At 37.2% G+C, this 13,269-nt stretch overlaps 1 protein-coding gene across 1 annotated transcript in view; it reads right to left on the bottom strand.

Annotated features, from left to right (window-relative positions):
* The window catches only part of SVEP1 (sushi, von Willebrand factor type A, EGF and pentraxin domain containing 1), a 168,598-nt gene that overhangs the window by 71,995 nt on the left and 83,334 nt on the right, over positions 1-13,269 (bottom strand). Inside the window, exons 12-17 of the mRNA XM_058672513.1 lie at positions 12,801-12,995; positions 11,631-11,752; positions 8,856-8,964; positions 4,897-5,061; positions 3,850-4,083; positions 1,830-1,991 (exon numbers count right to left, since the gene is read on the bottom strand). Coding sequence (XP_058528496.1) covers positions 1,830-1,991; positions 3,850-4,083; positions 4,897-5,061; positions 8,856-8,964; positions 11,631-11,752; positions 12,801-12,995 — 987 coding nt within the window. The remainder of the gene's footprint in view (positions 1-1,829; positions 1,992-3,849; positions 4,084-4,896; positions 5,062-8,855; positions 8,965-11,630; positions 11,753-12,800; positions 12,996-13,269) is intronic.

Genomic DNA, 13,269 nt, shown 5'->3' with positions numbered 1-13,269 from the left:
CAACTAAAGTTTAGGCTTGTTTCCAGTTACTTCTGTAACTACTTATCACAGTATCAGACACACCGAATGTGGTGAGTTAATCATGATAGATTTCATAAAGAAGAAGTTGTAAACTGGGGAACTTCCACACGGTTGAGGACTTTCACACGGTTTCTTAGACAAGAGAAACAAAGTGCTATCCAGGGCTAAGCCTTGTATTCATTTACAGCACTTTCACAGCTCCAAATTAAAAAATGGCTTTGCCACTTCCTCCTACCTGTAAGAATAATTTCTTTGAGGACTGATAGGGAGCACATATCTATTAATCAAAATTTTAAAAAGGAAAACAGAGGTTATATTCTATGTAGAGATCCTCTTTTTAATAGCAACTCAGAGATGCATCAGAATAAAAGCAATACAAAATTTGCGAGACTCAAATAAATAAAAATAAAAAAGAGTTTTAAATAAAAAAAGAGTTTTAAATCATGACCAAAGCATACCAAAAAAACATCACCTCTCAGACTCAAGAATTGCATTCTGACCATTTATCCCATGGGAGATGGGCATATACTGAAAATACGTACTACGAGATGCCAAATTAAGCATGACCTGTACTTGCAGATAGGAAATAAGTAAAATATTTGTTAATGAAGAACTGTCAGCAAAATAGGTACTTTAATTTGTCAAAAAGAAAGCAACAGAAATAACAGTAGTGACAGCTCAGGCACAAAGAATCTACGCAGCTTTTCTGAAATTCCTGACATTTGCTTGTAGTGGAGCAGGACTAGGGCAAGAAGCCCTGACTCCCAAGATGCTGACTTTTCTTGCTGCTCTTGTCCTGTAAATGACACCTATTTCAGCACTGCTAACATTTTTAGTGCATTTCCAATCACCTGGCTCCGCCGTGGAGTGCCTGTTTCTCACTAAGCACCTGCACCTACTTTTGTAATGTTAGTAAAGAGCAGCGGTTTTTGAAATTCCTTATTTTCACTCTTTCATAACATTAATTGGAAAAGCAAGTATTTCTACCAGGCTTCTAAGAATCATCATAGAAATATTTTAAAAAGAGTGCGTATTTTGATAGTAAGAATAGGTGCCTGTGCATTCCCAAATAACTGTACAATTAGTTGGTCTTAGCACATCAAATACTAGTGTAACAAGAAGGAGTCCATTGGCTGCTAAGTATCAGGAAAAGTCTTTTCACTAATTAATGTGAGATTTCAGAAAAAATTCAGGTTAGTCGGTGAGTGTAGATTGGAGTTTGATTTAGAGAGGACCATGGAATATTTCCAGAAGACAAATGAAATTTTCAAAAATGGGAGAAACATAAAGGCAATCCTTTTTAATTAAAAGAATGAATAAATCAAGTTTGTTTCTGTTCTACTTTTAATTTATCCTATTGGCCATGGTGAGTTCACACTGAGATTGGGTCCAGAACAACCAGCTGCAAAATGTACTTGGCTATATGGAAATGTTTTTACCAGAAGGAAATTCAGAAAACCGCAGATGCACGAGGTCTCTCTGACCTCCTCCTCATGTGACTACACTAACCAGGAAGTCAAATCCTTTCCTCTGAAAATGCAGGGACATTGGGCAGTATCAGCACAAAGAGGCCATGCTAGATTCTCCCTTCCCTCCCACTTATTACCATCTGATCAGACACCCTTTGTCCAATCATATCTGAAGGCTCTCCTGTTAAGTAAAATACATGTTATGCCTTTCTTCGTCTGTCTCTGTTATAGGACCTTTGGTTATAAAGCTAGGGATAAGTGGAGACAAGAAGCCTTTCTTCCCTTGGAGTGGGAAACAGACTCAGACAGCCTCTGTCCAAATATCAAGTAAACTTCTACCTTTACACTCCAAGATGCTTCTGGAATGGAGATACTCAGTGTGGGTCCCAGTGGGACAAAGCTTGCACTCAAGCTGTCCTTCTTCATCTTGGTAGGAGCCCTTCTGGCAGCTTTCACAGACAGTATGCTTCAGGGAATAATAGGTCCCCAAAGGGCAATTGACTGCAGATAACATGACAGGGAACACAGAGTGAGGTTAAGGACAGCCATGGAACACAGAGTGATTCTTTTACACACAACATGATCCGAACACAGCACGCTTCCAGGTATCATTGCTTATGTGTTACCCTGGGTTTCTTTTACTCATGAAGTAAACTACCTGAAATTCATTCCTATAAACCAACCGTAGTTGATTTAATCATTTTCTGAGAAAATTCAAATTTTGTTCATCAAACTTGAGGAATACGTGATGGTGGCTTTAAGCACGTATGGAGTAAAATTAAGACAAACCAAATCATCACTGAAAAATGCAGTTAACAAAGGAGAAAAAAAGGATAAAGCAATGAGTATTTATGGTTTGCAGTCTTAAAAAACTTTCCTTAGCTGCGTCTCCGAATACCTCCCCCTATGAGCTGGTTGGCTGTCACTGTGGTATCATGGACATACAAACAGGCACAGGAGGTGAGGCTAACACAGGGTGTGAAACGGAGCCTTGTCTGCTTGCAAGAACTGTTGCCCACTGAATGCCAGTCTGAGCAGACTGACACTTATTAGCCTGTTCTAGAAACTTGCTTCCCTAGAGATCTGGCCTCTTAATGTGCTTGGTAGATTTAAAATGCCTGAAAAATTCAAAAGTAAAAATATGAGACATTGAACTCATTAAAAAGGCACACAGAAGGAAGACATTTGCATGGAATACTTAGGTGACTCTAAGACACTAACATGTGTAATAATTACTCAGGGAACTTATTTCAAAAGCAGATTTGCAGAACTCCACTCCCTAACCTGTGAGATATACTAGCCATGGGATGAGGTCTGAGTGGTGATGCATTTTGCGTGGTGCTAGTGCAGGTGCTCTGATAATCACACTGAGAGATGAAAAACAAGTCAAGACAATGCCCAACTGCTACACTCAGGTGGGAAGGAGACGAGAATGTGTGCCAAATCATAACAATTTTAATGTGTTTTTGATGGGCAGACTTTGTCACTTGGGGAAACCCTGTTGGGATGTGGGAGCAGTGACAAGTACCATGGAAGACTGTTTTCTGGATGGCCCATGGAGCTGAACACGAATGTGCCACTGAGATCAGTTGCATGCACAGAGGTGGATGGTGAAAGCCTCTTCTTTTACAAGTGACAGCTTTTTAAAGAAACTCCGTTGGGACTGTTCCTTAGGAACTAATTCCAATTGTGGCAGTCTAGAACAGACGTTAACAACGTAAGAGCTGTGGGAGGGTGAATGGGAAATGACTGCTTCCTGAATGTAGGATCTCTTTTGGAAATGATCATAATTTTGGAGATAGAAATGATGGTCACACAACATTGTGAATTCACTCAACACATTGCATTGTGCCCTTTAAAATGGTTAAGCTGATATATGTGAATTTTTATCTTTGTTTAAGTATGTAAGGCTTGGTGTTGGGTAGGAATCTTTGCTACTTCAGCCACTATTTTAATGGGCAAAAGAAACTGGGCAAGTGCTTAGCATTTCTGATGCCAAGGTCCTCAAGGTCCTCAGTCCAAGTGTGCTTAATGATTGTGGTAGCTCAGAGAAGTGCAATACAGAATTGAATACTGGGTGCTCCACTGGCCCACAGAAGGGAAATTAGTTCTTGGAACCACTGTCAAGGCTATTCTGTCTAAAGATCTCCAAATAAAAGTAGTAGTTAAGCTCCTCACAATAGCTTTTTTTTTTTTTTCAAATCCTGATCTGTAGTGGTTGCAGGCTCGCAAGACAAAAGAGTCATATTAACAATCACACAATAACAAAAAAGTCTGTTTCCTTGTCCCTTTGCAATTGTGAAATAGACAATTTTAATCTAACATACACGACATGTTTGTGACATACAGTTAATCTTACCACACATACGCCCTCGAAGCACCGAGCCTGGTCTACAGAACAGGAAAGCCTTTTCTGTTTCTAAAGAATTGCTTTCTGCCACAAGCATTTCAGAAGCAAGCTGGAAGGAATACATAGGTTCTTTATTGAGGGTCCTTTTCAGCCGGTTGGTGATGGTCTCCAGTGTTTTAATGAGTCGTTGCTGATTTTCCAATTCAAGGGTATCATTTCTTTCATCCGGTAATGGCACACTAGCTGAGGTAAAAACAAAACACAGTAAAACAGCACACACACACACTCACTCACTCAGTCACACACCCCTGATGTGTCACAAAGTCATTTGTAGCTAAATTTTACCAAAAAGAAATGACATATGAAAAATCTTTCAGGGAAAGTTTATTCAAATTCATTGAGTACATGGATAATATTCACAATAATATCCTTTTTTAAAATCCTTTTTTCACAGTTGCTTGGTTTACCATCACTTTGTGTGGGAGATATGTTCTTCATTATAGCATCACATGGCTAGGAATTTTTTTAAAGCCTGCCATAATCCATCATACCAAGATGAGAACAAATTAGATTCTTGGTGCTGTGGGAGCTATAAAATTCATTTGTGATATTAAAAATCAAGAAGTGAGGAGGTGTTTAACTTAGCAGTGTCCCATATCACAATACTTGGGTGTGAGTACTGGCTCTGGATGCCCCTTTCCAGTCTCCTGCCAGTGGAGACCCTGAGAGGCAGTGGTGATGGCTCAAGTAGTTGGATCCTAGCACTCCTGTGAGAGATCTGAATTGAGTTCGTGGATTCTGGTTGTAGGCACTTAGGAAACGAAGGAGCAGATGGAATAAAATCTATTTCTCTTTTTCTCTCTCTCCACCTTCTTCCCCTACTCCCCATTTTCCCTCTCTCCTTCTCCAATAAATTTTTTAAATTGACAAAACTTATTGGTTGTGCTCTCTCTAATTCTTAGCTCCAGGGCCCTTTCCTATTAGCGATGGTTTGCGAAATGGGTTTTCCACCAAGCATTTCACTTATAAATGTTTTTTTAAAAAGTTTCTCCTTACCTGTGATGTTGAAAATGAACTTAATTTTGTGATCAGATGATGGGGCATTTCTTTTAATTCGTGATGCTCTTGCTTTGTCATTACTTGTGGGTGTTTCTTGTACAGTGTCCAAGAAGTCATTGTAAGAGTAACTCAGCCTGTTGGCTGCACCCCAACCACCAGGTCCTGAGCAGTTGGGCAAACAAATAAAAGGTTACACCGTTGCATCGTCATCAACACTTCAAATTGCACTCAACCATTCCCTAAATTGAACATAATGTACCATATCTACAGTTTCATCTACAATCTTGTATTATAATTTTTTTGCACAAAAACTATTTAGGTACAGCATCCTAACCAATTATTTCCCTTCCTGGCTTAATCCATTAAAAGCTATTGTCTGTACAGTTTAAGGTTCCTCAAGATGTCTACATTGTGTTTTAAAGGTGGAGACAGTTTCCAAGGCGTCAGGAACGTAACATGTTTATGTTGTGCACTGTAGGTGCCATGTGGGATTCCCCAAATCACCTTGCTACTGTTGTGATGAACTGTTTAGCTTCAGATTATGGCTTCTCTGCATATGATAAATGGTTATATAATCTTGTCAAGTCACTTTTCTTTTTCTGAACCTCAGTTTCTTAAATTATAAATTGAGACAACGAGTCTTACTTTGTAGGACTTCCTGCTAACTAAATGAGACTATTTATGTAAATCATGCAGCTCAGTATTTGTTTCATTAAAAATCCTCAGCAAATGACATTCAAGTTGTTCTGAGCATATTGTTGTTTAATCATTTGCTTTAAAAATCAACTATATGAATGTGACTTGCTATTTTAAGTATATTACTTTTTAATTTTTTTGGCTTTTGAATTGGGATCAATGTTTTTGTCTTTCAAGTCATACATTTTCTACAGGTATTATGAAACTATGTTAAAAAACCAGGAGCAAAGAAAAAACATGAAGAATTGTGTATAATTCTACCATATAGAAGAAATACCTTAATATTTTAGGTAATTTGTTTTTGTATGAACATATATACCCATATTCATGTATAAATACATGACAGAAACAAAATAACATGTTTAATAAAATGAAATTATTCATATATATTTTGGTTAATCTTTACTCAACTTTCTCAAAGATATTTTATGGAATTTCTGTATATATTGTTACTTGTATGTATAATATATTTCAGATAACTTAGAAATTTTAGATCATCCTTGTTCATATTTTATCAAAAGTATCGATGAGAAGACACACAAAATTTGAAAAATTTCTATATTAAAAGTGTACATATCTGAAATGATAAAGCATAGTGCATTTTTACACATTGGCATTTTCATCTTTGAAATACTCTTTGAAGAGGAATTTCTGCATTTGAGCATATTAGCATATTAGCATATTTTATTCTTGAGATACATATTGTCACATGCCCTCCAACTTCTTTGCAGATAGTATGCCAATGTAGCTTTTCCTTGTAGCTTTCCCAACATTGCTTGTTATGATTCTTGTTTGTATATGATAATCTGACAGATCAGAAGTGGCATCTTACCTTAGTTTTAATTGAAATTATGTTATTATTTTGAAAGCAATCCAACTAGGATTTTTATTAGCCCTCTGTTTTCCACATTATGAATTGTGTAGGTGTTGTTATATGTTTTTAAAAAGTTTTATGTATTTGAAAGGCAGAGTAACAGAGATGAAGAAAGACATAGAAAGAGAATCTTCCATCAGTTGGTTAACTCTCCAAATGTCCACAACAGAGAGTTGGGCTAAATTGAAGCCAGAAGCCAGAAGCCAGGAACTCTGTCCTGATATCCCACACTGTGTCAGGAACTCAAGTACTCGGACAATCAACCTGTTGCCTCCCTGGCACAACAGTAGAAAGTTGGATGGGAAATGGAGATGGGTTGGATTCTGGGCACTCCCGTAGAAGATGTGGGCATCCGGAGCAGCAGCTTTACACACTGAACTGCATTGCCACCCCTGTTGTTATAAATAATGTACTGGTCTTGGACTCTGTGCTGGAAAACATTTGAGGAGGAAAGTTCTCTGCCCGAGCACAGGAAAACTGCCGTTTGATTCCTTATCAGTTGACAAATGCTGTCAAATCAAAGGGTTAGATAAGTGACTCCCTCTATGTGTAACCTTGTGACTTTGGAACCTACTCTATCCTTTAGGAGGGGAAACCTGGGTCACAGAAAACAGAAGAGGCTTGGCTGTTTATGATGTGCAAGTGCTAACCCCACTGCCAATTTCACCTAATTTCTTCCTTTCTAAAATCTCAGTTTCCAAACAGTATACTGAAGAATGTTACATAATAGTTAAAAATTTAAAACATCTAAGATCAACCAAAAGGGAATTTTTTACATAAATTATAGTAAACTGATTGATGAATTAGTAATGTCACCATTACAACTATATTGAAATATGGTATTTAATGAATAAAATGGTCTTTGGCCTGGAGCGGTGGCTCAGTGACTAAATCCTCGCCTTGCACACACCAGGAGCCCATATGGGTCTTGGTTTGTGTCCCAGCTGCTCCACTTCCCATCCAGCTCCCTGCTTGTGACCTGGGAAAGCAGTGGAGGATGGCCTTGGGACTTTGCACCTGCTTGGAAAACCTGGGGGACACTCCTGGCTCCTGGCTTTAGATGACCTCTGCTCCAGCCATTGAGGTCACTTGGGGAGTGAACCAGTGAACAGATCTTTCTCTTTGTATCCTCTCTCTGTAAATCGGTCTTTGTGGTAAAATTTATAAATAAGTTTTTAAAAATGAATAAAATTGTCTTAATATGATGCCATCTAAAATTTCACGTCTACAAAATAGCATGCAAATGTATATTATACAAATATTTCTGTATGTAGTATACTATATACACACACACACTATATATATATATACACACACGTGTGTGTGCATGTATGTATAACAACAAAATTGTGCCTGGGGTTGTAGATTATCTGGATTTCATTCTTTGTTTTTGATCATTTGTAGCTTTGTTTTTAGTAAACATGCAAAAATGATATTTTAAGTATTTGAGAGTTCTAAAGCAGTAATCAATATTAGTTCATGCTGTCATTATTTCCAATAGGATTTATGTCAGTAAGAATGCCTTCTGTAGTGGAAATTAACACATATTATTCAGATAACCTTGTAAACACTTGTACTTAATAGTTACAGTGGTTCTATAATATCAGAACCCTTGTACACCCATTTTATAGGTGAGGAAACTAAGGCATAGAAGAGACTGATAACATCAAAAGCACACATGGATTTGATTGTGAAATTTATGTGTTTAATCACTACAACAATCTGTTGTAGCTCATATTTTAAAAATACTACTCTGGAAGTCCTGCATAATTTATAAGAATGTAATAAGAATAAGCAGTGCCATTGCCAAACAAGATGATGACTTTGCTAATGCAAATACTCAAAGGAGAAACTAAAACTTTTTAGAAATATTTGGGCATTAAGTTTGATGGCAAGATATAAACACAACAAATATATACACACATATACACCTAAAAGTCACATACTTTACTTAACAATAGCATCATTAAAAAATTAAAATTCCACTGATAATATATTTGATTTGAAAACATTGAATTTTAACATTTCAGTAGAGAATCTGAATATTTTTCATATGTAATTAGTTTAAATTAATGACCTAATTGTGATATCCATTGACTACCATGCAAAAATTGTTGTCCATATTTTGAAATTAATATTTTCTAAGAAAATATATCAGTACATAGATTTACTATCAAAATATGGTTTTATTATTATCATACTACATAATTTATGATCTTGAAATATTTATTGGTACTCAATATATTTATAATCACCATTAAACATGTAAAATATAGCTATTCTCAAATGCTGCATGAGTTAGTACAAATAAATTTTTCTACATTTCTCCAGGCTTCTATAATCATTTTATTTTTCAAACCACAGCAACCCTAAATAATTTGATTACCAATTGCAAAGCCATTTTCATAGTCATAATTATATTCCAAGCAGTATTTTTTGGTAAGATCCTCCAGTCTGCAGTCAATGTCATCAGCATCATTACAAAATGATGGGACCTGTGGATAACAAAGTGAAGAGGATGAAACAGAATCACGTGACCGGAATCACCTGACTGTGGTTTGGCCTGGCCCTGTGCTTCCTCGGTCTTGGGGAGGACGGAGAGTCTCAGGGCTCTGCATGCTGCTGAGAAAGGTCCTGGTCCTCCCCACCTCCTCCCATGACTCCTCTTCCAGCTGTTACCCCCAGGATCCATCTCGCATCTTTCATATCTTTTTCTCACCACTAGAAACCCAGGGCTCTTGGGCCATCTCGGTCTCTGCATAATCACCCCCGCCCCCCGAATTTTTTCTTTATACCATTTTTGTGACCTTATCTTTTACCCCAACGATTTTTTAAAAAAATGATTTTTATTATTTTCCATGATATATTTTTGTAGATACAGGGATTCCTCCCTAGCTGTACCCTGCCCTTCCCCCATTTTCCTCTTTCTCAGGTCCCCCCATGCTATTACAGTAGTGTAGTCCTTTAGGATATGTTTGCAAGTGCAACATTCTGCTGTTGAAGTTCATCATGGAATTGTAGATACAGACAAAGAAGGCAGATCCAGTGTCATATTGCTGAGGTATATTTAACTATCACGTTTAAGCCTCATCCTGTGAAAGCGCCTCTGGTCTCTGTGCTCCCCTATGTGCTCACCTCTTCAAGGTGTTTCCCTGGAGAGCCCTGAGCCCTGATTAAAGGAAACATTTTGTTACTCCATGCATGTACCTGGATAGCTAATCAAGGCTTCTGGGAAACAACCCTCCTTATTGCCTATTCTATATATCTTCAGTAAAGTCATTCACGATCTCTTGGAAAATCATTTTGTACACATTCTTCCTTCTAAAGTTTCTTGTCTCCTCCCTGTCTTTACTCTCAGCTGTCTTCTTTCGCTGTTAAAATAGAAGTCAGAAATAATTTTTTCTATCACCACAGATGTATCCACTTTCCGCATCTGTGCTGCTGTATACACCGCCTCCTTGATGCCTCCCTTGCTCACAGCTTACATCAATCTCTCAGCAAACCCCACTACATTTGCTTTCAAAATATGCCCCAAGTCCATCTACTTTAAACCACCTCTACTCCTGCTCAAGCCGCCATTATCTCCTGTCAGACTTTGCTGCATGTCTTCTTACTCTCTCTACTAACCTCTGCCTTCTTTCACTGATTGAGGTAATTAGTAAGTTGGTTCCCTTAAAATTCTTAGATGTCAGACTACAAGGCAAAACTTTGAGTTTCACAGCATTTTGCTATTTGGCTTGCTATGAATTTTCCTTATAATTTGTTTATTATTCTAAAGTTTTATGAACATAAAGCTTTGGCTATTTTATTCCCATCGAATTCCCTGGTGTTTACCATGGGACATAGATCCAAATAATTATTAAATGAATGAATAAAGAAAAGTATATTCTGATCTCTTATGCCATCTCTATGTTGCTATAATATAGCCTGTGATAGACACTGAGTCTATACACATAATAATCATTCTTGGGGGCTTTATTTTATTAGTCTGAAAGACAGAGTTAGAGACAGAGAAGGAAATATGGTTATAGAGAAATATCTTTGATTCACTGGTTTACTCCCCAAATGGCTGCAATGGTTAGGTCCAGACTAGATTAAAGCCCGGAGCCTGGAGATTATTCCACATTTCCCTAGTTAGTGCAGGGGCCCAGGGACTTGAGTCATCGTCTTTTGTTTTCCCAGGTGTATTTGCAGGGAGCTGCATCAGAAGTGGAGCAGTCAGGACTTGACCTGGCACCCATATAGCTTGCCGGCATTGCAGACAGTAGCTTCATCCACTATACCATAGTGCTAGTCCCATAAAAATCAGTTACCTATAATTTTAGGTGTGATTTTTAAAAATTTGCTTATTTAGCAAGCATTTGTTGATGGCCTTCCATACTGGGAGTGAAAGTACAAAGTCAAATAGTATGTTTCATGGAAATATCACATTTGGTCCAGGCATTGAAGAATTTATTTAGAAACAAAATATTTTCACTTTCAAGAAAAATATACGTGTAGGAGTGTGCAGGGACTACTCAGGCAAACATGAATTGCTCAAGATGTAAGATAGGATGAAACTAGTATGATTGTATTGCTTCTTTTTCAATTACAGATCTACAGTAACAGTGGGTACAGTATTTTATTAATTAGCAATACTGAATTGTTTTTTCTTCAGAATTTGGTTTTATTGAATGGATTTAAAGAAAACATTTTCCAAAAAGATCTGTTGAACAGATGTCAGTTATTGTGTATTCTTAATAGGGTTTGGTCCTTAGCAACCTGTATTATGAAACATTTGTTAGCCCGTAAAAAGGTGGTAACAATCTTTTAGGCATATACACGTGAAAGGACTCAAAAAGCTTTTAGAAAAATGAAATTAAAAATAAATTTATCTTCATGCAGAAAGAATCCCATATTGGAGTACCTGGGTTTGAGTCCTGACTTCTCATTTTAACTTCCTGCTTACACAGAACCTGGGAAACATCAGGGATGGCTCAAACAGTTGGATGTCTTACAAGGAAGATGTGCTGTTCCCAGATGCCAGGTTGGGCACAAACCCTGTCTTGCCTATTGTGAGTATTGGAGGAGTAAACCATGAGATGGGACTCTCCCTCAATCTCTAATGATTAAAATAAATAATCAGAAAATGACATACAGTAGAGGAATCTTACTGACATACCATTTTCCCCAGGGTTGTTTCAAATGCATCAGAAAACTTCTTTAACAGATCTGTGTCATCACACCGAGTAGCTCTGTACAGCATCTCAAAGGACTTAAACCCATGGTTTGCAAAACGTTTTACTGAAAAATAAAGGACAAAGCAGGTTTTGTCGGTAAGTGTTTTCAAAAACAAAGGTCTAACTGTCCATGGAAAATGGCAACAATACCTGAATTCTGACATGACTGGTGAGACTGTTAGGAAAGCAAGAGACGACAGTGAAGGGAACTATGTAAGTAGTTGGTCAAAATGATTCATGGGCCAAGTAGTAGTTCTGATCATGAGCTTGTTTCTTGATTTCATTCTTTTCTTTCTGGTCATATGAAAATGTATTTTAGGGAAAAGGAGATATAAAATATATTTGCATATACTCCTGAGAATTTTTAAAAATCTCAGTTGAGTCAGTCATATTTTATATAAAATGAAACCACATTTAATGATATTTCAAACCAAGAGATATTGAAAAGCTTCTAAATACTAAGCAATCATATTTCCTGAAAGGATAGTTTCCATGGAGACAGACCTGTCCTTGGATTTAGTGATAATGCTCTATAGCTTACTGTTTAATGTGTGAGATGGAGGTGAGTGATACTGCTTCTATGTACTCCCATAATTTTGGGGAAAAATAACTCAAATAAGCGGACTTCACTTTTTTTCCAAGACCTGGGCACTTGACCCTACTTACGATGCTGGATGAAAGATTCATTCAGGAGAATCTTTATTTATACTAGATTAAAATATTTATTGTATTGTTTTTATAAAAATACATGCAGCATTATTGAATCACTCTAAACATGCATCAAATCTAAATGGAATGTGACTGATTTATTGTGTTTCATCATACATGCAGAATTCAATAAACCCTTTTGGAGTATGAGGCTTTAAGTCCATGTTTACAGCATAAGAACTACATACTGACCTGTCTTTTGAGAGGTTTCTGGTAAAAAGACAGGAGGTCCAAGATGGTTCTCAATTACTTGGAATCTTGTCCTAACAGCAATCCAGGCATGACACAATTTTCCACTAGTTCCTATTTAGGGCACTTCAATGCCTTAATATTCAGATAGACACACACACACACACTCCACATTCACATACATAGAAGGGACACAACGCATAAGGAAGACTTACTAGCACAGTCTGGCCATTCAGTGGAATACGGTGGCCTCCAGATGCCATCTTCATAAGCACAATAATACTTTTCAGTGGATCCTTCTGTGAAATCATAGCCTTCCAAGCATCTTAAAGTGCAGTTAACCCCATTCTCATCCTGAGTACATATGAAATCTCCATTTATAGGTGTAAATGGAACCTCACAGGGAGAGCCTATGTAAAACGAATAGCACTTTAACATACAATACAATGAAAAGCATAATTTAAATTCCAGGAATACAAGCTGAATTTTGGACAGGAGTATTGCTTTCTACCACTACTCTGAGGTATCTTGTCACACTAAGTCCTTAGCATGGAAGAGTAGTCATGTCTGATTTTTGGTTGCTCAAAGGGATATACTAAAATCTGCACCTATGTGTAATTGGAGGTTTCATATACCTTATTTTGATTTTGGGTTATTAAATTTGGAATTCCTCTAGTGCAAATA

The sequence above is a fragment of the Ochotona princeps genome, chromosome 14, assembly GCF_030435755.1.
Source record: "Ochotona princeps isolate mOchPri1 chromosome 14, mOchPri1.hap1, whole genome shotgun sequence".
Classification (NCBI taxonomy): Eukaryota; Metazoa; Chordata; class Mammalia; order Lagomorpha; family Ochotonidae; genus Ochotona; species Ochotona princeps.
This window is presented reverse-complemented; position numbering and strand designations above follow the sequence as displayed.